Here is a 27081-nt window from a genome sequence, read left to right as displayed (position 1 = left end):
TTGTCACATGAGGATAAGCCAATATGACCTTGTAGTCAGAGCTTTTTTAGAGGATCAAAGAAGCACAACTGCATGATCCGGAGATGTCAAATTTGAAAGACGATGTGTTAGAAAGCCAAAAGTCAAAATTTTCCATTTTGGAGAAGGATGTACTCTTTTCGATGGAAGGATTTGTGTACCCAACGAATATGAGTTGCGAAGGCAGATTCTTACCGAAACACATGAGACACCCTATTCAATCCACCCAAGTTCCAAGAAGATGTATCAAGGCCTCCAAGAACATTTTTTATGGAACGGAACGAAGGGCGACAGTTCAAAGTTTGTCAGTAAATGCATTACCTGCCAGAAAGTGAAGGTCGAACATCAACGACCAGCTGGAAAATTACAGCCAATCGAAGTTCTTGAATGGAAGTGGGAACAAATCACATTGGATTTTGTGGTTGAGTTACCTAAGATGATTGAGGATTATGATGCTATTTGGGTAGTCGTATACCGTTTGACCAAGTCTGCTAGGTTCATCCCGATGAAGGTCACGTACTCTGTGGAAAAGGTGGCTGAGTTATATATTAACGATGTGGTGAGACTATGGCGTTCCTTTGTCATCATCTCAGATCGCGACGGTCGTTTAACTTATAACTTCTGGAGGTGCGTGTAAAAGTCGATGGGATCGCTACTGAAGTTTAGCACCGCTTTTCATCCCCAAACGGATGACCAATCCGAAAGGACTATTCAGACCTTAGAGGATATGCTATAAGGGCATGTGTCATGGATTTTGGTGGGAGTTGGAATAAGAGGCTGTCACTTATTGAATTCTCATACAACAACAGCTACCAAGTCTCAATCGGCGTTGCACCGTATGAAGCTCTCTATGGGAGAAAGTGTCGATCTCCAATTCACTGGATTGAAGCGGGAGAAAATAATCTCAAGAAAACGATTTTATCTGTTACACAACAGAGGCTATCAAGAAAATTTGTGAACAAATGGGAACTATCCAAACTTGACAGAAAGCTACGCCGATAAGAGAAGGCGACCACTGGAATTTCAATTCGGAGATTTTGTGTTCTTGAAGGTAGAACCTCTCAAGGGTGTGATGAGGTTTGGCAAGAAGGGAAAATTGAGCCCGATGTATATTGGTCCTTTCAAGATCATAGAAAGAATTGGAAAGCTAGCCTACCGTCTAGCTCTGAATCCCGAGTTAGCATCGGTGCACGATGTGTTTCACGTCTCGATAATCAAAAAGTACCTACCCGACCCAAAGCACGACGTAATCCAAGAGCCTATCGAAGTTCATGAAGACTTGACGTATGAAGAGAAACCTGTCCAGTTTCTGAAATTTTTTAGCGACGCTCTTCAGTTCTGAGAATAGTTTCCAGTGGGTATTGAATCAAATTCTTTCTTTGTCCGGTTAGATCTCGAGTCGTCTAGTATTCATGACCCATCCGCGATCAACGATTGTATTCTCCAAAGCAAAGGTGAGAATAATCTCACTGCAACATGGATTAGTTGGAAAATAATATTGACTATCACTACCAGAAATTTGACCTCTAACTACTGCCGAACGCCGTAGTCATTTTAAGTTGACTACAGTTTACCGACTGTCATCTATTGCACTGGAGTCTTATCTCTTTGATTATGACTCCAGTTTTTTGCCGTAGTGTATCTGTTTTATAAGACTGTAGTTAAAATATATAACTACATTTTATAGATGTGGTCTTACTAGTCTCATCTATAAATACTACAGAGTTATGCTGTAGTTATATATAACTCAATTACATAAGAAGAAAAAAACACTACATTTTTAACAAGTAGTCTTAATTGATTCAATTAGATAGACTACGACGTTTGTGTGTCATCTATTGCACTGGAGACTTATCTCTTTGCCTATAACTCCAGTCTTTTCTGTTGAAGACTACATTGTTTAGTTGTAGTTTATATTTATGAAATTATATTTTTACAATATAGACTACATCTTATTTCTGTAGAGTATTTTTTTAATAAAAATATATATTTAAATACTTTTATAAAATAAAATACATTTATAATATATAAATATCCAAAAAACACATAATAATAATATCCAAAAATCTCATATTTCATTCAATCAATAATAAATATCATTTACATAAATATGGCATTACAAGTTTTTGGAATATAAGAAATAGACCCAAAATTAGTACAGGAAAGTGAACATCAAGTCTTAAGAGAAATAAGTAATAATTCAAACTATCCAAACTAAGAGAGGTGGGTATTGATTACTAAGTTAACAAAGCTCCCTTGACAAATCTCAAATATCTTGGAAACTGCAAAACAAGTAATTAAAAATTCAATACAACAAGTGACAAGAATGCATCGGATGAATAGATGTTTAATAACATAACTGATATCTTGAAATATCTTATAAGATGCATTACTTGCCCATTTTTAGATTTTATTTCTTGAATGTAAATATTTCAATATTGTAAAACCATGAGTAATAATAGAGTACATCACTGCTTATGAACACTAGTAAGCATGTATTCTAGTATGTTCTCTGCGAGACATAATCAAATTCAAATAAAAAAAACGTTATCAAAAGACTTGTATCAATTTCAGAAGTCAGCAAAATACTCACTCAATTTTGCCCATTGTTGATAGCGTTTAACTGGTGAGTCTCGGTTGTGGTCGTGAATGAAGTCCTTTGAGGAGTGACGGAGAATCGCTGGGTAAAGAAATATTCTGAATTAAAGAGATAAATGAGTGAGATAGATCCTGTAGAACATAGAAAATTCGCAAGCGCTTAAAAAGTACACGACAAGTGATGTAGCATAAAAAGCAGTTCAATAAAAATGTTTCATAGTTTTGAATTAGTTAAAAGTATACCTCAACAACTATCCACATCTCTTATCAGTCGTCATGTTAACAAAATGATCTTCCATTTGAAAAGAAGACACGCCGCTGTAATCAAGAAAAGAAGTGGACTGATCAAAACAAACTTTCTTAGAGAAACATAACAGCAAAATTTACTCAAGATATAGTACACTATTTTGGAGAGGATGAATTGCTCAACAATAATCAGACAAATTATACTCAAGATATAGTACCAGTCAATCAAACAGATTCACTTTGAAAAAAAAGAATCATACCTCATACATTAGCCTCACTTGACTTTGGTTGTACTGATACTCGTCTATAGTTTTAGCTGCAAAAGGAAACATGATGTATATTATACAAATGAAATTGAAAAAGGAGTTTGAAACCATGGGCAAATCGATAAGCAAAGGCTGACCTGTGAGCATGTATTTTTTCTTTACCATTCTCAAATGGATTCCACAAATTATGAAATTAATTGAGTATCCTAGAATTAAATCAAATATATGTATTCTCTCTGAAAAAGTAACTATATATTATTGTGCTATATTTTGTTGCAAGTACACTGAAACACACATAGTGATGCACATAGAAATGGTTCACAAACATACTGTGAGAACATCCTTGAGCTTGATCTTGTTGTCGTCGAGCTCAACGGTGGCGGCTGACTGTGCGGTGGCAGCGATCCCGCCTGGGATTACGGTATTACTTCCGGTGGCTTTGACTTTAGCGGCTTGAATTGCGGCCGCATCGCTCAAGTCCACGGCCTTGTCTCCGACGGTTTTCACCGCTGCTTCTAGAGCTTGTCCGATAGTGACTAAGCTCGGTGTTGATCTCTGAGCTGTTAGAGCCTCGCCAATAGTTTTATTTTAGATTAAAAACAAATATAATCAAACCAAAAATCAGATTCAAAACCAACTAAACCAGTCTGAAAAAACAAACGCATAAAGAAGAAATATCCAGAGCGAGGCTTAGATTCAAGCAATCAAACCAAACTGAAACTCGAATCCAAAGTCTCAGAATTCCAAAGGTCATAAGTAAGACGAGAGAGAGAGAGAGAGAGAGAGAGAGAGAGAGAGAGAGAGAGAGAGACCAACACGACCATAAGTGAATGAGAGACAATAAAACCAAACCAAAGCACGAAACACTTCTCAGCCCTAAATTAAAACCCAGAAATCTAAAACGAGAACTCCAACCATCAAGACAACAATCTCATCCACGGAAATCAACAACTAAGACCCACGAGAGATAAACACAACGAAAAGCCCCAAATATCCAAAACTAAATACCTAATCTCATATTCAAGGCTGATAGGGGTTTTAAGTTTTACCTTGCTTGAACGAATTTCAGAGCACTCATGGACTCTTTCACTTCCTCCCAATCAACGATTGATCTCGCTGAAACCAAGGAACCATGAGCTCAGTCACGAGTTCGTGGAGGGGAAAAGAAACGTGGAAGAAGAAGACCGGAGAAGATGAAGAAGATTGACGGCGATGGGTGAAAATACGAGATGAGAGAGAGAGAGTATATGAGGTTTACGAAGAGAGAGAGACTGAGAATGTGAGATATACGAAGATGAGAGAGAGAGGGTTTATTTTTTTTACTTAGTCGATTTTAGACTTGAGATTTTGATGTACCGGTTAAAACAAAAAAAAAATAGTGGGAAATTTCCCTCCAACATCAAAATAGTGAAATGTTAGAAATTTATTTATATTTTTAGTGCTACCACTACTTTTTTAGATTTAGCTGTAGTGAAATGTGCTAAATTTTAGTGGGAAATTTCCATCCATTCAAAAGTGGTGAAACTTTGGTAATTTTTAAATTTTTGGTTATTACCACTACTTCTTTATATTGACTGTAGAGAAAAAAAAAAGACCATTAGCTACAGCTTTATATTCGACTAGAGTCTAATATATGCCTAGAAAAAGGTGACCGTAGTCTGTATTCAAAGACTCCATTAAAAGGCTAAACTGAAGTTTAAAAAAAAATGTAGTATATATCCCACATTTCTGGTAGTGTATATGATCTGAATTAGATATAGTGTATGGTTTGATTTGTTTGGATATGTTTGTTTAGATATGTCTATTTGTTTGCACATGTTTGTTAGTCTTGTTATGTGATATGTTATGATATGATACGATATGAGAATTTAGTGTGTGATATGTTACGATATGTCATGTTGATGATATGATATATTATGTTGTGTTATGTGATGATATGTTATAAATTAGAATATTTATAACATGTTCTTATTTTTAGTTATGTTATCATATATGTTTATTATGTATGTTTATTTTATATGTTATTCATGTATGTAACGAAAGTAATCAAGTGAAAAGATAAGTAAGAGAGTCGTACAACCTCGAGCTATGGAGGTCTTAAAGAGAAGTTTTCGAGCCGACTTACGGGCCCAAATGGGAAAATTTCTCATATGTTATAAGTTTATATGATGGAGCGAAGTATGGGACCTTGCAACCCCATATCTTCGTATCCAAACTGTGCACTGAAAATTGCTACGACTACTCTAGGAGACCCCCGAATTAAAATATGATAGACTTATAATAGGGTATCTTATGTCACGGTTTAGCTTAAAACACCGAAAAATCGGTTGATGCATTTTTTTATTACTTATGTTTTGTGAGTTATAGTTATTCTCGCTGAGCGTTAGCTCACTCTATGTATATATGTCTGTGTTGTAGGTAAACAACATATGAACATGTGAGGAGGGTGGATCAGCGGCGGTGATAGCGAGAGGGTTGAGTTCTGGTTACCGTTTACGAAAATAAAAGACTTCCGCTTTGAGTTTTAAATAATCTCAAACCCAAGGTTTTATTTTTCATGGTTTTAAGTTACGCATTTCAATTCCGTTAAGGGTTATGACTTTATTTATGGTATTATCTGCAATGGTATTTTTTTTTTTTAATTTCAATTATGCAACTTCCATTTTTGGTTGTTTTCGTTCATCAAGTTTTTAAATGAAAATTATTTTGGGTCATGAGTTTTCAAACTTTATATTTTAAGTTATGTTTTAAAAATAAAAAAAAATCACCTCAAATTTTCTAAAGTTTTAAGAAGTAAGATAGGTAAAACGGTCCGAAAAGGGTTTTGTTTTATTTATGGTATTATCTGCAATGGTATTTTTTGTTTTAAATTTCAATTATGCAACTTCCATTTTTGGTTGTTTTCGTTCATCAAGTTTTTAAATGAAAATTATTTTGGGTCATGAGTTTTCAAACTTTATATTTTAAGTTATGTTTTAAAAATAAAAAAAAAATCACCTCAAATTTTCTAAAGTTTTAAGAAGTAAGATAGGTAAAACGGTCCGAAAAGACGGATCGTCACATAATTAATAATATTATTATATATGATAATTAATGCCTAAATTGTTATAGTTGTTACATACATTAGTTCGTTTATTATTTACATGAATACCCGGTCAAGCAAGTTACTTAATTCCACACCAAAGTCCATATATATAAAAAATAAAAATAAAAAAAATAATAAAAAAAAAAACACACACACACACAACAACAACAACAACAACAACAACAACAACAATAACAACGCACCGAAGGATTAAAATATATAAAGGATGTATGTTGTATTTATTAAGGCGTCAACAAATAATCAGATATTACCATACGAAAACTAAGATGTTAAGAAAAGGAGCCATCAATATTAGGGCGCATAATCTTCATTTCAGCATGGTGAAGGAAATGGGTCGCCAAGTACTGGGACGTTGCCAGGGCGTGAATACATAATCTGCATTAAAAGCACAATATAAATTTTAAATCCAATCTCGCAAATACTAATATATATGCATTTTTTTTTCTGGAAAGTAAAAAACTTTGAACAAAGATTCTAATATTTAGAAGAACGCTTACCTGGTAATCTCCAAGTGTACGCGACTTGAACCCCGCTGCACAATAGTCAAAATAATACTCCCAAGTCCGAAGGAACTTTTCATTGAATCCTAGAGCTAATATTGCGCTGAGAAAGAGATGCATATGTAAATAAACATATTTAGCAAAAAGATAAAGAACAGAAAACAAATGGATTGCAGTTATAAAATAGAAATACCCGAACCTTTGCTTAGCCAATAAATTTTTTCTCCAACATCTCAATGTCTTGTAATAATGAATGCCAATGTTGTCAACGTGCTCAACGCTGTAGTTCATTATTAATTTTGTTGTCAAATCGGTATGGATAGGGAAAAAAATGAAAACAAAAGAAGAAAAGAAATTTGCATTTTATGCGTATAAGAAGTGTACGAGTTTAAGTTATATACTTTTTTTAATCAAATATTATTCCACGCTATTAACCTAATAGAAGCTAAATGAATAGCATTTAAGTAATATAGTCCGTAGGTTTTAATAAGAGCATTTTCAATGTTAACACCATATATTTCGTGTAACTTTTACATCAAATGTTTTTGGAAAAATAATATCAAATAGTCATTTGAAACTAATTAATTAGCAAAATAGTCAATGTTTCAAATTTTCAGCAAAATAACCAAAATTACACTGTCAATTTTTTCTTGACCAAGACTAAATTTTTTGACAATTATTTTAAGCAATTTATCACTTTAAAAAAAAAATTAATCCAAGGGTCAAAAAAGTTTTTGAAACTTGGTTATTGCACATTTTGACTATTTCATTAACTCTAGACAAATTTTGTCTACTTTACAAATCCAATATTTTAAATTGGCTATTTAGCTAAATCACCATTTTTTCACCAATGGTATTACACTATATCTTACATTAAAGAGAATGCTATAATAATATGTTTTTTTATTAGGCTTTTTAATCTAAGATGTTCATTATTTGGTATAATTACACTAAATTTGAAGTTATAGACTTAAGTTTTTACTGTTAGAGAACTCTAACTCTATTTATACAGTTATAGAATTCACCAATGAAAATGTTCTACGTTACTAGTTCACTATAAACGTGAAGAAACAAAATGATTTTTACTAATAAATATTGTACGACACGAATTTTTACTGTACTTATCATTAATTAACAGAACAAGAATAATAATGAAAGAAAATATACCAAAATCTAGATGAATCAGCCATGGCAGATGTGACTCTGCTTAGAGAAGGAAGACACCCTCCAGGAAAAATGTACTCCTTTATAAAATCTGAGCTTCTTCTGTACTGATCGTATCGTTCATCCGGAATCGATATGAACTATAAAAAAAATATAAATAAGTATACAACCATATTTTACTTGGAAATTAATTATGATTGATGTTTTTATAATATAATTTGAGATTACCTGTAAAACAAAAATTCCATTTTCTGATAGCACAGATTCACAGCAGCGGAAAAACTCTCCCATATATTCATGTCCAACATGCTCTATCATCTCACTACAAAACAAAATACTAAAGTTAAATAACGAATCATTGAAGAAAATTGGATATTAAAATTAGTGTGCTATTTTGATGTAAAATGCAAAATCTTGAATGTATTTACTAAAATTGTCACCTAGATATGATTCTGTCACATTTGTAGCCCGCTGGCAATTGTTGATAATTGCATAGAAGAAATCTGATGTTGTCCTGATCAGACATAGCATTTATAAATTCATCAAGACCACAATTTACACCATACCAATGTATTTGAAATGAAATTTATATAATATATGATGCCTCAAGTCCAGCTTCTTTGACTCTTTGTTCAGCCAATTTAAGTTGCTCCTCGGAAAGAGTAATGCCGGTGTATTTGCATCCAGTTTGTTTCACAACTTCAATTGCTAAGCTTCCCCAACCACTTCCGATCTCCAGAACCTCATGATGTTTCTCAATTCTAGCCTATAAAAAATAATAAACAATCTATTATAATTTATCTTTTCAGAAAATGAATTTATAGAGTTTGTTGCATACATAAGGGCTCACTTTCTTAATAAGAGAGGAGAGCTTTCTCAGTTGAGCAGTCTTCAAGTCTTCATCTTCTGTCTGTGAGAACAAGTCATTTACAACTAACTAATGCCTATTTTAAGTAATATAATTATTATGTCTTCACTACATATCTAACTTACAGTAAAATTTTATTTGTAATCAAATAAATTACGAAATAATTTGTGATATTTTTAAAATATGTGTTATGAATTAATCAGGGTAATATTCTATAAAAATATGATCTATAATAAGTAAATAGATCACATACTGTCAAAACTACATTTCAGAAGTAGTGAATGTAAAGCTTTAAGAATAACTATTGAAAAAGAATTTGGTGTTTAGGGATAGCGTTTATTTGAGGCTTGGTTATAAATTAGGGAGGCATGAAAATCTTTGTAGGAAAGAGAACTTTTTTTGCTTGGTTTGATACAAATGTGAATGATTACATCTCTATAAATAGTATTTTTAGGAGAATTTTATAAACACCAATTCTAGTGAGTTCTCAACTCTAGAATTTCCCAAGACTTTTCTAGAAAATATGGATTACCACCTTAAGAAAAATTTAAACACTGAATACTACCAAGAAAAAATACTACGTGACTAAGTCCAAAATAACTAAGCCATATAGCCAAATACAAAAATAAATTTAGGCCCAAATATAAAGTTTATATTTCCAACACTAACATGTGGGAAGAAACCATTAATTAATTGATTACGAATAAAAGAATGAAAAGTTTTATTTTCGCAAATCTTTCTCTGACCTCAAATATGCCAGTGGAATATGTCATTGTCTCGTCCAAGAACATAGCAAAGAACTCGTTACTCTGCACAAACACATTAACATATAAAATTCTCTATAAGCCCAATTGTAATGAGAAAAAGAGTACTCTTCTAATAATTCGACGTTCGTACGAGATCGTAATGGCGAGAGATATTCCTGCGTGACTGTGTGAGGGTATTTTGCCGCAAGGCATGTCGAATGAAGTATTTTGCTGAGGCTAAACTTGCTGTCAATAACATTGGAGTCCACCATCCTCTAAAGCTAATTAATTAAATAAAATCCATAATTATTATTATCTTAATAATATTGTTATTGCTCACATATAGTATGTTGGTTCATTTTGTACCTTTTCTTGTTTGATGTTGTAGGGTTTGAATCCCTGTTAGCAATGAGAATCTGAAAAAATGAATTGACAAGACATGCTAGGCGAAAATATTTCTCTTTTAAACTAATTGAATTTTTTGAAGGTTATTCTTAATTCAGTTTCTTACTAGAAAGAGATTTAGAAGGCCTTCGTCTTTATCAGCAAAACTAAAATCTCCATTGATGTAAGCGTCGGCAAGGCCTAAATCAGCTTGAGTCATTACCTGAAAAATAATTGTTATAATTTGTTTTGGAACTAGGTTATTAAATAAAGGGTTATATAGGTATATAGTCCCGCGGCTATAAAGATTTTGGTTTTAACCAACATTTTGTTAATTTCTGTTAATAGTCACAGCAATCTATTTACAGCATGTTAAAAGACGTGAATGACCTCAAATAACCCAGCCAAATTCCCGCCCATTATTTTTAGCCTATTAATTTAAATGGAAAACAAATATTCGATCATAACTACTCGCACAAATTGAGAGAGAATTTAAAACTCAATAAATACACATAAATGACCCTTTTTATTTTTGGTTTATAACAACTTGCACAAATATTCTGTATATACGCTAATAGGAAATGGCCCTTTTTATTTTGGTCAATTCCATCCAGTATTGTAAATACGACGTTGATTTACAGTTAATACTAATTGTTTCATCGTAAATGCATTGTAAATATAAATCATATTTACAGTATATTCATGTAAATAAACTAAAAAAAATTATGAAAATATTTTGAACATTCTAAAATTATGAATATATGAAAGATAAAAGAATTGTAAAATTCAAAGATTTTTGCCACGAAAATAGAAACTAATTAGTTAAAGTGAACGCTGAAAATTTTCAAATAGACGTTACCAATATTTCCAAATCGGTTAGATTCAAAATTTAAAAAAAAAAACTGTCTAATTCAATTACTGGACGTAATAAATAAGGGCATATGTGTAAAACTAATTCAATTAATAAGATGCCACGTAAGCAAGATGGCTATTTACGAGAAATTAGCGAAAGGTTGGCTAAAACCAAATTGCTAGTATTTAAGATGGCTACGTAGCCAATTATTGGTTAAATAAATGTGTTGGGTCATTGATAAATAATTCAAAATTAATGTGGTCTAATTCATAATAAAAATTGTGACTTAAAGATATGATATTATTATGTGATTACTATAATTGCTAATTCTAATTTAATTAGCGGCCAAATTAGAAATATACAATAGTTATTAGCAACTGTATGATAGTTATTTATACAATGGTCACTGATTGCAGTACGTATTTTTTTTTGTATGTCCATCAGCAAGAATACTTCAGACTCGGCCAAATTGTAATTGGAAGACTATCACCTTTTTGGCCATTCAATACAATAGATTCGAGTGCGTTTTCCGTTATTTAGAGCTATGGTTTTATTTCTTTTGAATTGAATTGAGATTAAATTAAAGATTAAAAATTTTACACTAATCATTTATAAAACTTATACCACACACGCACACGCACAAAAAAACGTAAAAAAATAATTTCTAGTAATTGATGATACGAAGTGACAATATAAGGCACATACCTTCCAATAAAAGTTTGGGCTGTGAATTTTCATAACAGTTCTGTAAGGACATTTTTCTGTACTCCCCTCAAAAGTGAAAATATGTCCTCCTTCCTCGAGTAAACTTTTAGTTACAAAAACAAATTCACGGTACAAAACAAATAATATTGTATAAGTAAGAAAGAAACAATAATTACAATCTCAAACTTCTATAGTGAGACTCACGTTAAACATCCGGCGGCCGAGATGAAATTTCTGAGAAATCTCGTGACCAAAAGGCGAGCGCCGGTTTCTACATAGGAAGGTACCATTTGCTTCAGATTGCTAAGAAGGTCACAACTTTTTCCGAGCAGGCCATTAGCAGCAGAAATCCCAGACTGCAAATGACAAGTTAATATGTTTTTTAAAATCGTATAAGAAGAGAAAATTTTATTTCTTATAACATGCATGTTTTCATTACCTTCAGTCCATGCTCAGGAAAGCCATAGCCTGAATGAAACAAAACGAAATGTGAAACATTTAGTACAAATTATCAGGCTTGTAGCCCAAATTATTATTACACGGGATATTTTAGTCCATGAACTAATTCCTGAGCAATATTCATCATACTACTGCTAATGATTGTGTAACATTTTAGTCATTTCCGAAGAAAGAAAAGAGCCAAACATTTTATGGAAATCTATCACCTTTGAAATATATGTTTTTCGACTTAAGAAACTTGTAAATCTTATATAAGAACGAACTAAATCATACTATAATCCTATATATGGAAAATAAAATTAAACCATTTGGGATTATTAGAAGAAATTTATAAGCAACTAAGTTTGTTTAAAAACAATTTATTTAACTTCTAATATATATTAAATTGTTTCAATGTTGGAGTTCAAATGAAAAATTAGTATTTTTTATTTATTTTTATTTTTTGCTTATAAAAAATGGACTAAATACTAATATACTATAAAATTAAGAGTCAGATTACCATTTTGTTCAAAAAATAACTTGAAGCACCAAAATGCAACTTGTATTATAGTTCTAGGACTATTTACACTTAAAAGTTAAATTAGTAAAACAGAGTTACATGTTTCATATTTAGCCAACACGATCAATAACAGAAAAAAAAAAAAAAAAAAAAAAAAAAAAGAGTATTTACCCGTATATGCTCCGCAAAACCAAATCCCTCCCTGTCCTTGAATACGATGAAGCTCGAGTGAGGCTTTTAACGCAGAAATGGAAGGGATTGAGTGCCGGGTTGACCATCTAAACAACATGTTTTTAGGCGCTTCTTCTGGATCAAGTGTCAAAAGAAAGGGACGCTCTGTTTCGCCGAGGTTCTAAGTACATAGAAAATATCACTTATAAGGCTATGGGAGGAAATTGTAGAGAAGATCCCATTGATTCGTGTACAAACAACTTACTTGAATAGTATTGAGCCAGTATGTCAAGCACACTTTGTTTTCTGTATAATTTCCCAGAAAATTAAATGCACTCCATGCAGATGAGTTTTTAGGCATCAAAGTTTTGTCACAATGCAGGTATATATCACTGCCCACGAAAGAAAATAGGTCTAGTTATATTCGTCTATTTATTCCATAGCAAATCAATTTATTTCATTTTCTAATATTTTTTAAATTATATATAAATAACCTGTCGGCATACTGGAATGCTCCGAGTACTCTTCGTTCGTTGAGTGTTGCTTGGTCTCCAAGAATTCTAAGGGCTTCAGAAGCAGGGACGGCCATAATACACTGATTATATATTTCTTTAGAACCATTTTCACAGTGTACTAAGCAACCTGAAAATTCTTGTACATATTAGAAATAATTCAAGATATCAACAAAGGTACATTTAAACGTGTGCGATTTCGCGTGATTATTTAAGTTTGATGATTGAAACTTATTTTTTCTTTAACAATCTTACCTTCACCGGTTGTTGTTATCATTTGTACCTTGCAACCCGCCCTAATTAGACATCCTCTACTCTCGATAACTTCTCTTACCTGTATTTTCATCTCAAAGTAATTTATAGAAGTATTGAGAAAAGATTATCACTTTGAAATGGTAATTTAAATTGCATATTAAGAATTTAAGAACGGAAGAGTTAGAAGTATATATTGATTCCGATTTTAACAAAATTCATTGTTGGGGGTATCAGTATCGAACTAGATACCTTCTTCACATAAGAATGAGAACGTCTTTTAACGGTAAGATGCTGAGGTGGGCTGAAAAGCTGAAAAATAGGCAACATATTACTTGAGAAGAAAAAAACGAGAGAATAATCTTTTAGTACAAAAATAAATACCTGATGAAGATGGTAATGGCGAATATAGGAAAGTACTGCGAAAGCTGAGAAGTTCAACACTCCTTTAGATGGACAAGCTCGGTTTATGCTACACAATGGAATCTGCAGTAATAATATACTTTTTTGAAGTCAATTTCATTTACTAGAAAAGAAAATGCAGGAATGAATTAGAAAAGGGAAAATAAATTGATTATCTCACGAGGAAAATTTTCGTGAAGAGTTCCGAGTAACCGCGAGAGTTGACGAACTGTCCCAATGTTTCATTTTTGTTTATATCCGGGTTGTTCTCAAGCCCCTCAAGATAACTAAACCAAATAGGAGTATTAGTTTAGATAAATATATAAAATGTAGAGCAATGAATTGGTACGTTAAGAGGAACTATATACATCATTAAAATGAAGTACCTAATCACATCACTCTTGAACTTGGTGATTTCTCTGATCATTTTGTAGAAGTAAGGGTTGAAGAGGTTCATCTTTTGGGAAAATAAGCTTGAGAAGCCATTTTTGCTTCCCCATTCATATCCTTTGCCTTCGTCGAAACTTACTGAGAGTGACATGTCTGATCTCTCTACTTCAACTCCAAGGCCGTGGAAAAATTCCATCATATTTGGACATGTTACCTGGCCATTATCCACGCATTGTTTGTCCATTAAATATTATTAAATGAAAAATAAAATAGCCGCAAATCAATTTAGATCATCGAAAACATATATAAACCTTTTAGGTGAGCGAATTTATGACAATTTTGTGATGTTCTTCGATGTTTTCAGTGATTTGATATGGTTTTGGTCGCAGCTAATCACATAAAAATGTAATTCGTTTTTTTTTTCTCAATTATTTCTTATGGATTTTGAAGAAATTAGTTGGTATCCTTAAGTCCGCTAAATTTTTACATATAACAAATCATTACAAATTTATTTAATTTCAATGAAACTATTAGAAAAATTACACGGCCTAAGTCATTTGAAAAGTTGAAACATTGAACTTACAAACAAATCAACGCTTCAAGATTTAAAAAAAGGGAAAATAACACATATATACTCTGTGTTTTAGTAAAATATCGAGTTTAACCTTTGGTTTTCAAAAATGTCGAGTTCATACCTTCTGTTTAACTAAAATGACGAAATTATACCCTGAAATGGATAACAGTATCACAAATCTCCATTTGATATTAACTCTTACATAAGAAAAACCGAATCAAATCGAAACCAATACCCTAACTTCTAAATTCTTAATTTTGAAATAAAATTAGCCTTAAATTGAAATTAAATAATAAAATTCATATCTCTCAATAGATTATTTCATTCCGTGTTCGAATTGCAACTCTGAATCCTTGATTATTTGTTCGAATTTTTTATTTTGATGACTATCAACGGTCGATTTTTACCCCTTTGCATCTTTCTGTGTTTTTCACAACTAAGAGACTGCAGTTTATTTTTTTGTTTTTAAATAAATTACATATATGGCGTGAATGAATAAAGATAATTGGTGTTTATATATAAATATTATAGTCAACGTCAATGAAAAGTCGATAAAAATTCAATTAAAAGAAGATTCGTGGCACTGTTGTCTATATCAGGGTATAATTTCGTCATTTTAGTTAAACAGATGGTATGAACTCGACATTTTTTAAAACCAAAGGCTAAACTCGACATTTCACTAAAAATAAGGTATATCTGTGTCATTTTCCTCTTAAAAAAAGGAGTCAAATTTAATGGTTTCAAATTTCTCTTTGTAATTTTATCCTTGGAAATATTAACCGAGATACACTTTTACAAAATGTTATTAAGATTTATTATTAACCAATATTAGATTTGAAGTTTTGAATGGACTATGTATTTCATCATCATCATCATCATCATCATCATCATCATCATCATCATCATCATCATCATCATGATTATGATTATGATTATGATTATCATCATCATCATCATCATCATCATCATCATCATCATTATTATTATTATTAGGGTCCACTAAAAAAATAGTCAATTTAAACGTTTGACATTGATAAATAGCCAACGTTTGGTAAATCTTAGATAAATAGTCATTTTCATGTATTTACAGACATAGATCTTAGATAAATAGTCATCTCCATACATTAGACCACGTCATTACTTACGGCTATTTATCTAAGATTTACCAAACGTTGGCTATTTAGCAATGTCGAACTTTTAAGTTGGCTATTTTCCTATTTTTTATTATTATTTTATTTGCTTTCGCGAATGAGTGGTTACCTTTGGTTTTTGCGAGATTTTGAATTTTTGCAAGTCAAATAACTAATACAATATAAATTAATCGTTGATAGATATTCATCGTTACTTAGTGTTCTTGATTTTTTTTTTTTTTTTGCATTTTCTCTTATGTTCACAATTGATATTAACCCATATATAACAGTATAAACTATTATGAACATATATTAACCATTATTTATTTTCAAAATTTAAGGCTTAAAGTTTTGGATGCGGTAATATTTTGATTTAGAGGAATAATTTTGTTACTAAAATAAAATTTGGGTTACAATTTTAAAAAGAGTAAGTGAAATGGCTAGTTATAACAATTTTTTTTAACTTATACATATTGGATGAGTGAGTTTTAAAGTATAATTATAGTAATCGTATGTTTTTTTTTTACTATTTTTATTAAAATTTCTTTTTAAAGCCAATGGAGACTTATTTCATTTTTTTCTTCTAAATATAAAGCCCACTTATTGAATTTTTTCAAATTATATATAGTTATTTTACATGTATATGAAATTATAAAAAAATAAACAAAATTAAATAAAACTGAAAATAGTAAAGGAGTATGTTTGCATATAGTCATTCTATTGGTTTGTTTTAAGATTTAAGCTTGAATTTTATTTTATTAATAAAATAACTAACCAGCCAACAGTAAATTAAATTAACTAAATAATTAATTAAATTAACTATTTTGTTAATTTTATGTACTGCAGATTAGTGGGCTATTTTGTATACTAGCTCAATCAGCCCATTAATATTATGAGAATATCACAAGTTCTCCTAAATTAAGGGAATAGCCCAACAAACCTAAACTACCTAAATTAACCTCATGTACTTCCTCGCTCTCGTCTTCGTCTTCGCGCTCGCCATCGTCACCGAGTGGCTCTCCCACTTGCGCCTCCTCAACACGCGCTCCTCCGCCGCCGGCGTCGCCCTCGCCCAGATGCTCCTCCACGCACTGCACGTCGGCCTCGCCTACCTCGTTATGCTCACCGTCATGTCCTTAACGGCAGCGTCTTCTTCGTCGCCGTCGCCGTCGCCGGTCACGTCGTTGGGTTCGTGGTTTTCGGTAGCCGTATTTTCCGGAGCGGCGATACCGAGAAAGTCGCCTCTGATCTCGCCCATGGGTTGTTGAGTCCGTTACGGCTCTATCTACCCTCGATCGATTGGTTTGTTGAATTGTTGAGCTATTTTGTTTATTCAGTGCTAATTCGCGAATCAGTTAATTAATTAACTGACTGAATTGAGTTAAGTTAATCAATTAACTAATTGGTTGAATTAAGAATTAGCTTAGGTTCTGAATTTTTTTTTAGTAAAGGTAATTTACTAATTGACTGAATTAGGAATTAGGTTAATTAATTGAATGCTTTAAATAGGAATTGACTTAAGTTCTGATTTTTGTAAATTTTTTGTGAATTTCCAATGCAAATATTCAGTTAATTAATTAACCTAGCTCAATTCAGTCTGTTAATTAATTAACTGATTCGCGAAGGGTATAATTGTCTGCTAAGAAAAAATGGGCTATTTCCTTAATGAAATGAAACTTGTGCTATTTCCTTAATCAAAAGAAGCTCAAGACTCAAGCTAATGATCGTCCTCTTTGTTCTCACTGCAAGATGATAGGGCATACCGTGGATAAGTGCTACAAAATCCACGGTTATCCCCCTGGATAGAAATTCAAGCCCAAAACTCAAGCTAATGTTGTGGAAGCAGTAGGATCTAGAAGAGTTATTGAAGGATCTATCTCTAGTCAAGGCACCTCGACTCTATCCACTAATCAAATCCTTCAGCTTATCAGCCACCTCTCCAACCAGTTGACTACAACAACTCAGACCACCAGTGATGTCAACTACATGACACCCTTCCAAGCATGTTTGAACGGTTTGGTCAACCCTATACACTTACAAGATAGTTCTATTCTTGGTTCTTGGATTCTTGACACAGGCGCCACTAGGCATATTTGTGATAAGAAGTCTTTATTTCTTAGATTACAGTCTTTACAGAACTCTACAGTTACTTTACCAAATAGCATTGTGATACCTGTGCATTTCATTGGTGATGTCAAACTAAGTTCTGATCTTGTCATTTGCAATGTTTTGTGTCTAGTTTCAAATTTAATCTCATTTCTATCTATGCTCTTACTAAGAAATCAAATACGACTATATGCTTTTATCCTTACTCTTTTACCATCCAGGATATCAATCACCTGAGGATGATTGGCAAGGGTAGGGTGTGCAATGATCTCTACATTCTCAATGAGACGAGCATCACCAAACCTACTGCATATGTGAATAAGGTGTCTTTTGAAACCTGGCATCAAAGGCTAGGTCATTTGTCTCATAAGCGTTTAGATCTTTTAAAATCTCGTTTAAATTTTCCTATTTCCAAAAATAGCAATTCTCAGCCATGTTGTGTTTGTCCTTTAGTCAAACAACATCGCTTGCCTTTTATTTAAGCAAATAAGTTTTCAGAATCTATTTATGACCTTATTCATTGTGATGTATGGGGTCCATATAAGACTCCTTCATATCAAGGTCATAGATTCTTTTTAACTCTTGTTGATGAAAAAAATAGATTTTGTTGGATTTTCTTAATGAAATGCAAGTATGAGGTTCATGCTATTATTCCAAGATTTTGTGCTTATGTTCATAATAAATTCTCTTCCACTACTAAACCATTTCGTTCAGATAATGCTAGAGAGTTATCTTTCACATAATATTTTTCAAAAAATGGTATTTTACACCAATATTCTTGTGTAGAAACTCCACAGCAAAATTCTGTGGCTGAGCGCAAGCATCAACATTTGCTTAATGTTGCTAAGTATTTATTGTTCCAATCCAAAATTCCTATTCGCTTTTGGACTGATTGCATTCCTACAGCTACTTATCTCATCAATCGTACTCCTACTCCAAATCTGTCAAATAAGACACCTTATGAGATCTTATTTGTCAAAGAGGTAGATTATCATCATTTGGTGTCTTTGGTTCTTTATGTTTTGCCTCTACTTTACAGGGACATAGAACTAAATTTGAGCCAAGAGCACGTTAGTGTGTTATGCTTGGTTATCCACCAAGTATGAAAGGGTATAAGTTACTTGATGTTAATTCCATGAAAATCTTGATTTCTAGGGATGTAGTTTTTTATGAAAATGTTTTCCCTTTTCATGATTTGAATGACAATAGTACTACACATGATCTTTTTGAAGATATATGTTTACCTGTTCTCTTGCATAATGATATCTCTCCAAGTATTCCTTTTGAGACCATCATTCATAATCAAGAAGAGATTCATACAGAGGTTGAGAATGAGCACTCTCAACCTATTGAGCATGAGTCTGTTGATCCTGTTACTACTAACACTATTCCCAGGAAATCTACAAGGAAGCATGTTCCACTAGCTTATCTTCAAGAGTATCACTGCAGTCTTTTAACTACTGGTTTAAGTATCATTCTAAGCACACAATTGACAAAGTACTTAATTATGAGAATTTGTCTTTGCCTTTTAAAAATTTGGTGTCGTTTAGTTTCAAATAATTCAGCTCTTGCATTCTATTATGTTCATAATCAATTCTCTTCCACTACTAAACTTTTTCGTTCAGATAATAATAGAGAGTTATCTTTCACATAATATTTTTCAAAATATGGTATTCTAGCACCAATATTCTTGTGTAGAAACTCCACAACAAAATTATGTGGCTGAGCACAAGCATCAACATTTGCTTAATGTTGCTAGGTATTTATTGTTCCAATCTAAAATTCCTATTCGCTTTTGGACTGATTGCATTCTTACATCTATTTATCTCATCAATCGTACTCCTACTCCAAATCTGTCAAATAAGACACCTTATGAGATCTTATTTGGCAAAGAGGTAGAGTATCATCATTTGGTGTCTTTGGTTCTTTATGTTTTGCCTCTACTTTACAGGGACATAGAACTAGATTTGAGTTAAGAGCACGTAAGTGTATTATGCTTGGTTATCCACCAGGTATGAAAGAGTATAAGTTACTTGATGTTAATTCCATGAAAATCTTGATTTCTAGGGATGTAGTTTTTTATGAAAATATTTTCCCTTTTCATGATTTGAATGACAATAGTGCTACACATGATCCTTTTGAAGATATATGTTTACATGTTCTCTTGCATAATGATATCTCTCCAGGTATTCCTCTTGAGACCATCATTCCTAATCAAGAAGAGATTCATATAGAGGTTGAGAATGAGCACTCTCAACCTATTGAGCATGAGTTTGTTGATCCTGTTATTACTAACACTATTCCCAGGAAATCTACAAGGAAGCATGTTCCACTAGCTTATCTTCAAGAGTATCACTGTAGTCTTTTAACTACAGGTTTAAGCATCATTCTAAGCACACAACAGACTAAGTACTTAATTATGAGAATTTGTCTTTGCCTTTTAAAAATTTGGTGTCGTTTAGTTTCAGTCCACTCAGCTCCTGCATTCTATCATGTTGTTGTTAAATCAGCAGCATGGAGACAGGCCATGACAGAGAAATTAGAAGCTATGCATGGAGACAGGCCATGGCTCGGCATAAATCACGCCTAGTAGCCAAGGATTACACTCAACTACAGGGGGTTGATTTCATAGATACTTTTTCACCTGTAGCTAAATTGGTTTCAGTTAAATTTTTATTGTCTATTACCTCTTCACAACATTGGTTCTTGTCTCAACTAGACATAAGTAATGCATTTCTGAATGGGGATCTTTTTGAAGAGGTTTACATGGGTATGCCATTGGGATATATACCATAACAACTGTAATCAAAGGGTAAAGGGAAACTGGTCTGTAAGTTACACAAGTCTATATATGGCCTTAAACAAGCATCTAGGCAGTGGAATATTAAGTTTACAGATGCTGTTTTGAAATTTGGTTTTGTCCAATCTAAGGTAGATTATTCAATGTATACTCGTGGTAGTGGTTCTAATTTTATTGTTCTTTTGTTATAAGTAGATGATATTATCATCTCAGGTCATAACAAAAATGTCATCTCTGATATGTTATTAGTCATTTGAGTTCTATTTTCAGGTAGAAAAACTTGTGTGATCTCAAGTATTTTCTTGGATTAGAAATCGCTAGATCCTCTAAAGGGATCATGATGTGTCAGAGACATTATACACTTCAGATTTTGGAGGATGAAGGATTCCTGGATTCTAAACCTATTAAGACTCTCATGGATCCTAAAGTACATCTCACTCTATCTGATGGTATTTTATTGGATGACGCCACAAGTTATAGGAGGCTTATTGGGTGGTTATTGTACCTGACAATCACTAGACCTGACATCACTTTTGCTGTCAATTCTCTTAGTCAGTTTGTTCAGTTTCCTCGCTAGCCTCCCTTATAAGCGGCACATCATTTATTGCGTGATCTTAAGTCTAACCCAGGATTATGCTTATTCTATCCCTCCACTTCTTCTACTCAACTTTGTGCCTTCTCAGATGCAGATTAGGCAACATGTGGTGATACTCGATGATCAATAACGGGTTATTGTGTCTTTGTAGGGTATTCTTTGGTGGCGTGGAAATCAAAGAAACAAACTACTGTGTCGAGGAGCTCAACGGAGGCAGAGTATCGATCGCTTGCAGCCACAATGATTGAAGTTCTTTGGATGAAGCAGCTCGCAAAGGAATTTCAGAAATGTTCAAACATGTCTTCAGTGATATATTGTGACAATCAGGCAGCCTTACACATTGCCTTGAATCCAATATATCACGAACGTACCAAACACATTGAGATTGATTTACATTTCATACGTGATCATCTCAACAGTGGGTTGGTGCGGTTGTTACCTATTCGAACTCCTCTACAAATTACAGATATCTTTACTAAGCCATTACACTCTCTGGCGTTGCACAAGAGAATATCCAAGATGAACCTGATCAACATCTTCAGACCACGTACATCTTGAGGGAGTATTTTGGAGTTATAGTATAGGATATAGCTTTCTGATAATTTGGTGTCGTTTAGTTTGTATTGTATTTTTTATTGTTGTTTTTCTTTTTAAAACGGTCGTTTAACTTTGTTTAAATACCGAGAATTTACTCGGATCCAACAATGAAAAATTATTTTCTTTCTTTTCACTTCTCTCTCTAAACGATCGAATTCATCATTCTCTCTTCTTTACAATTGAGTTCTCAAACTCAATACCTTCCACAACATTCACAAAGCTCCATCTTTGTCTGAACAGAGTTCTAGAAGCAACATAAAAAAAAAAATTCATCGCCACATCACTCGTCACATCTGACCATGATTAAATCTCACCGCTCGTCTTGTCAACGAGAAGCAATTCGTGTCTATTTTCTGATAGAGTTTCTTCAAGTATTCCACATTATGATCAAAGAGACCCCAAGCGAGTTTTTGCGCAGCTGATTTGTGATCTTCTCATCGGTTCTAATTATATTTGCCATCAGTTCGTCTAAGACTCTTAGCTGAAGAATCTAGTTTTTAAGTCCTCCCAACATATCTCTGTGATCTTGTCCTCATTCCATCTCATTGGACCTTCTACTAACAAAGCATTAATAGATTCAAGTGTCTATTTGATTAACCGTTGTTGGTTTGTTTTGAATATAGCCACTTGTTTAAAGCTATAGTCATATCTTTTCAATCTCCATTGATACACCAGGTGCTCTTTTCAATCTCCAATGATACACCAGGAGCCCTTTGTAGAGAGCACATCTTTTGAGCCTCCAGAATATGGGCCTCTCTTGCCTACCTCAAAGAAGCTCTAATACCGGGGATACTTACTATTGAGAATCGGCACTCACATAGATCTAATTGTTCAGCAATGTGCCAACTTAGTTTCTCTAGCAAAGCATGATTCATTACTTTAAACTTCCAAAAATTAAGGCCACCCACCTTCTTAGGCGCACACAGCTTATCGCATGCAATTAGTTCCATGTAGTTGACATAGCATAAGTGGGTATACCTTGTAACACAAATAGACATCGTATTCTCCGTTTATCCCTCTAATCAGTCAAGAATCTTTGTCTTAAGGTGTCCAAATCTTTTTGATCTATTTTTCCAAAAAAAAAGATGGTTCCCCAAACATATGAGATCCGTCGTACACTCGCCCACACCAACACAAGCCCGAATCTCATGTTTTATAGTATCAAAATAAGTAGACGAGAAGAAGACTCCCTTATTCTCCACATTCACGTTTTGTCCAAACCAATTTGGATAGTTATCAATTGCACTCTAAAGAGCTCTGACCTCCTCCAACTTAGCTTTGCAGAAAAGTAACATATCATCCGCAAATATCAAATAAACATTAGTTGGAGTTCATATCTCAATGATATCTCATGAATATTTCCTTGCTCTTACCCTTCAATAATGTGTCTATTATGATCTTCAGATCAAATGATAAAGAAAAGGGGAACAAATGGTCTCCTTGGGAAGCCCTCTTTCACACTTCATAGTCTCTAAAGGGCTTGCATTAAAAATAACAGCACTCAATGTCGTTGAGATATATTTCTCAATGAGATTATCCATATTATCTCGCATCCCAAAACATTTGATGACTTGGAGAACGAATTTCCATTCCATTCCATTCCAGTATAAGCTTTACTCAAGTTGATTTTGATTCCCATTATACTTCTTTTGACCCTTGATTCTCTTCAACTTCTCATAACTTCAATTGTGAAAATTATGTTCTTGCCTATCTACCACCCTAGAAAGAAAGCCGCTTGATCCGAAGAGATCACGTTAGTAATCTTCAACTTTTTGCCATGCTGATCTTCGTAATAACTTTGAAGAAAAAATCTCAAATTTATTGGCTTAAACTTGTCAAAATATTTTTCCCCACTTGTCTTTGGATCAAATCGACACCATGCAAACAAAGCTAATATTCTCCAAAAACTACCTCTTCTTGAGAACTCCACTAAGATATCCCTAGTAGTCCCCTAATACCTCATATAGAAATCTCAATGGTCCATCCGATTACTAGGCCTTTAATGTGTCATTCTCCACGCCGTTCTCCTTATTTGTTCCATGGAAGGTATCTCTACTATCTCCTCGTGTAGGAAGATTTGAAAAGTTTGGCACCTCTCAATACAAGATGGCCTCGTATCTCTCTCCTAAAGTCGAATATCCTTCCATGATAATCCACCATGTTTCCTCTATGATTCTTTTTCCTTCGAACCATAGTCGTCATACGGAAGAAACAAGTATTGCATCCATGTCTTTAAGACATGAATTTTCATGTCTTAGCCATGTCTCTTGGCTTGCCATTCTCTTAGCTCCTGAAGTAAGGCCAAATATCTTGCACCGTAGCTTTCATCACCACCACCCTTTTCCAAGCTCTAAAAATTACCTCGGGACAAGAGGGATTATTGATCCATGCTTTATAGAAGCGAATATCCTCATTTCCCCTCTATTTATTGAGGGAACAATCTAGAAGAATTAACATCCCACGTATACTCCACATAACCCTTTGTACCACGTATTTTCTTCTCGCCCATGATGTAGAACTGTCCACGGTCTCCCCATCAAGTGACTAAGGCTGAAAGAGTGTCTCAAAACTTTTGTTATTCTTTGTAATATGTAGGCCAATATACCCCGAAAAAAATATCGATCATTCTCTCTAGAATCCCTACCCAGTATCCATATTTTTTGTTGCTCTCCAATTAACAAGCTTAACTTCTTTCTTCCACCCTAAAAACCCTAACCTCCTTCTTAACTCTTGCATTCTTCCCAAACTAATTTTTGTTGTCTCCATAGGAAGTAAAATATCCAAACCCGCTCTCCCCATTTGACCCAAAATAACCCATTCCGACGTGTTTTGGTTGATTCCATGACACTTCCATGCTTGTACTTACATTGGAGGACGAGGCATGGGATGACTCGCCTCCTCAATTTTGATGCTTATGCCAAAATTGTGAAGCTCCACACCATAATTTGACTTCATGTTGTGATTAGCATCGTCGTTTCTTTCGCCATTTTAATTCTTCGGCCCCCTGGAGTGACTGACATCACGACACTCAAGTATTCCTTTATGTTGTTGCCTTCCTTAGACATAGTTCTCATTTCCTCGTTTTGTAGACTCAGCGCTTTGAGGAAATTATAGGCTTCCTTAATATTTCTTCTTTTTAGCTTTTGGCCCGTCATCCACTTCAAATTCAATATTAGGATCTTGAAACTTCTTATGGCCCATGTCTCCTTCAGATATCTCCAAGTGTCTCCTTCAGATATCTCCAACTTGGAGATATCTGAAGGAGACATGGGCCCTTTGTGTCTATTGGTTATTTACAACTATTAATGTCTTTGGTTTTGCTAATAAAATCACATGGTTATTTACTTAAATTTTACAAAAAATTGACTATATAGAAAAACTTAAATTTCATATGGCTATATATCTAAAAAGCCCATAAATAAAAATAAAATGGATATTAACATATATAATTGAAAAAGTATTTTTGTTATTTTCCTGTCTATGTATACGTGTCATGTTTAGGACAACCTTTTTAGTATAAGTTTACTAATAGCCATTTATTGGGTAATCTAGCAACGTAGCCAGTTGCAAACATGGTTTTAAGGATGTAGCCAACGTTTTTGATAAATTTTGTAAACTAGTCATTTACATAAATAAACGTTTAGAAAATATCGGAAATTATTCTTATGTAACATAAATCATAGAAACCAACTACTAGCTAACGTTTCAACCGGCCAAAACTTATCGCGTGTAAAATAAACGAAAATTAACCCAAGAAAACTTGATATCACAGCAAATTGGACTACAAAAAGAAAATAAAATATTATGGAATAAATCAAGTTAACGTTTATTAAAACTGTATTATTTGTTTGTGTTCAAAATGTTGGCTACGTGTTTATGTTCAGCCGATTTTAATAAAGGTTAATGTAGTAATTTGTTAAATGAATCATTGGTTAAATTGTAATTCCAACGTTTCAAGTGACTTAGATCTGTGTAGTTGTTTTTACTTATACAGACTTTAAATTACACAATATTTATAATTATCAATACAAGAATGATAAGTGACACTCATGGGTAGCACACATGTGAGTGCACTAACCCATAGCGGTACTCTAATTAATGATTCATGGGTGAGACTCAGCTAATGATTGCAAACAAGAAAGGTAGTACGTACCGGATTGAAGACCATGAAACCAAGGTCCAAATCAACGCCGTCAAAAGTAACGGTTTTAGCATAGCCTCCCAAGGAATTTTCCTTCTCATAGAGAACTACTTTGACGCCGTTTTTGGCTAAAGTATAGGCAGAAACCAATCCACTAATCCCACCACCAATCACACAAACTTTCATCCTTCCTTCGTTCTATATGAAATCTTCTTGATCAGTAATGGACTGAAAAAAAAAAAAAAAAAACTAATTTCCCCAAGAGTTAAAATAATATCACTTGTACTAACTTGTATCATTTTCATAATTTTTTTTATAAGATAATATGCGTTTGATCAACGAAGGGAAACAAAACACACATATTGAGGTAACTTGAACCATTGAAACAAAACACTAGTCGATTAAAAAAAATTTGTGCAGTTTGTAAGTTGAATCACTGAATTTTTTTTTCTTCATAAGCAGACATTGTATAAAGTTTCAGATAATCGAGATAGCCTTAATATCACAAACTCTTCAATTTGTTGGAGAGAGAGAGAGAGAATGGTCTAAAATCCGTGCTGTTTATCGGTCTGCTGAATGCTTCCCCAGAAATCTTTCATCATTAATTAGCGATTGCAAAGCTAGAAATATGAATTATTTTATTATAAATTTAACGTTCCCGTAAATTAGAGATACAATGCAAAATGCAGAGGATAAACATAACGAAAATTATATCGACTATGCATATATTATGGAAGATAAACAGCAAATTGACACCTTTTGTACATAATTTTTAGCTTATCATCGTTTTCCTCTACATTTTTTTTTAAATTATTTTTGTCCTCTACATTAGCAAGTTTTGTTTGTTATATATAAATATGCGTAATAAATAATAAAAATATTGTCAGTATTATAATAAAATAAAACACGAATACTTTGCAGGGCGGCATCTTAAATTGATTGTAAATACGATTTAAATCTGGCTTTTTGCAATATGATACATTAACAACGCAAAATGAC

General features: G+C 33.2%; 2 protein-coding genes and 1 long non-coding RNA gene across 3 annotated transcripts; 1 reads left to right on the top strand and 2 right to left on the bottom strand.

Annotated features, from left to right (window-relative positions):
* Positions 1 to 454: 454 nt before the first annotated feature.
* Positions 455 to 1360, top strand: LOC149393545 (uncharacterized). Its single transcript, XM_089618069.1, has 3 exons — positions 455 to 645; positions 828 to 972; positions 1070 to 1360. Exons 1-3 carry the CDS (start codon positions 455 to 457, stop codon positions 1358 to 1360), a joined length of 627 nt encoding a protein of 208 aa, XP_089474195.1.
* A 1289-nt stretch (positions 1361 to 2649) lies between these two features.
* LOC149393544 (uncharacterized) lies at positions 2650 to 3482 on the bottom strand. The gene is made up of 3 exons (XR_016299645.1): positions 3123 to 3482; positions 2860 to 2934; positions 2650 to 2748 (listed from the first exon to the last, which is right to left on the bottom strand). It is a non-coding gene; the product is annotated as an uncharacterized LOC149393544 (long non-coding RNA).
* A 2915-nt stretch (positions 3483 to 6397) lies between these two features.
* On the bottom strand, positions 6398 to 26268 carry LOC149393543 (uncharacterized). Its single transcript, XM_089617119.1, has 24 exons — positions 26095 to 26268; positions 14136 to 14353; positions 13931 to 14036; positions 13732 to 13833; positions 13600 to 13659; positions 13351 to 13429; positions 13078 to 13225; positions 12849 to 12975; positions 12584 to 12764; positions 11894 to 11922; positions 11659 to 11810; positions 11455 to 11557; positions 10024 to 10119; positions 9879 to 9928; positions 9664 to 9787; positions 9513 to 9575; positions 8749 to 8808; positions 8503 to 8664; positions 8339 to 8412; positions 8127 to 8220; positions 7902 to 8038; positions 6934 to 7014; positions 6732 to 6837; positions 6398 to 6609 (listed from the first exon to the last, which is right to left on the bottom strand). The coding sequence occupies exons 1-24, from the start codon at positions 26266 to 26268 to the stop codon at positions 6547 to 6549; spliced, it is 2589 nt and encodes an 862-aa protein (XP_089473245.1). The 3' UTR covers positions 6398 to 6546.
* Between the last annotated feature and the right edge of the window lie 813 nt (positions 26269 to 27081).

This window comes from Urtica dioica, chromosome 6 (assembly GCF_054948205.1).
Source record: "Urtica dioica subsp. dioica isolate 48M chromosome 6, U.dioica_male_clone48M_v1_H2, whole genome shotgun sequence".
Classification (NCBI taxonomy): Eukaryota; Viridiplantae; Streptophyta; class Magnoliopsida; order Rosales; family Urticaceae; genus Urtica; species Urtica dioica.
This window is presented reverse-complemented; position numbering and strand designations above follow the sequence as displayed.

What these genes read in the sequence shown, in the direction of transcription:
- LOC149393545 (XM_089618069.1), top strand. Translation starts at nt 455, where the DNA reads ATGATTGAGGATTATGATGCTATTTGGGTAGTCGTATACCGTTTGACC. An exon ending in TTAACTTATAACTTCTGGAG is followed by an intron (nt 646 to 827) that starts GTGCGTGTAAAA and finishes ATACAACAACAG; the next exon opens with CTACCAAGTCTCAATCGGCG. An exon ending in AGAGGCTATCAAGAAAATTT is followed by an intron (nt 973 to 1,069) that starts GTGAACAAATGG and finishes GTGTTCTTGAAG; the next exon opens with GTAGAACCTCTCAAGGGTGT.
- LOC149393543 (XM_089617119.1), bottom strand. Translation starts at nt 26,268, where the DNA reads ATGAAAGTTTGTGTGATTGGTGGTGGGATTAGTGGATTGGTTTCTGCC. An exon ending in GATAACAACAACCGGTGAAG is followed by an intron (nt 13,226 to 13,350) that starts GTAAGATTGTTA and finishes AAGAATTTTCAG; the next exon opens with GTTGCTTAGTACACTGTGAA. An exon ending in TCGGCCGCCGGATGTTTAAC is followed by an intron (nt 11,558 to 11,658) that starts GTGAGTCTCACT and finishes TGTAACTAAAAG; the next exon opens with TTTACTCGAGGAAGGAGGAC.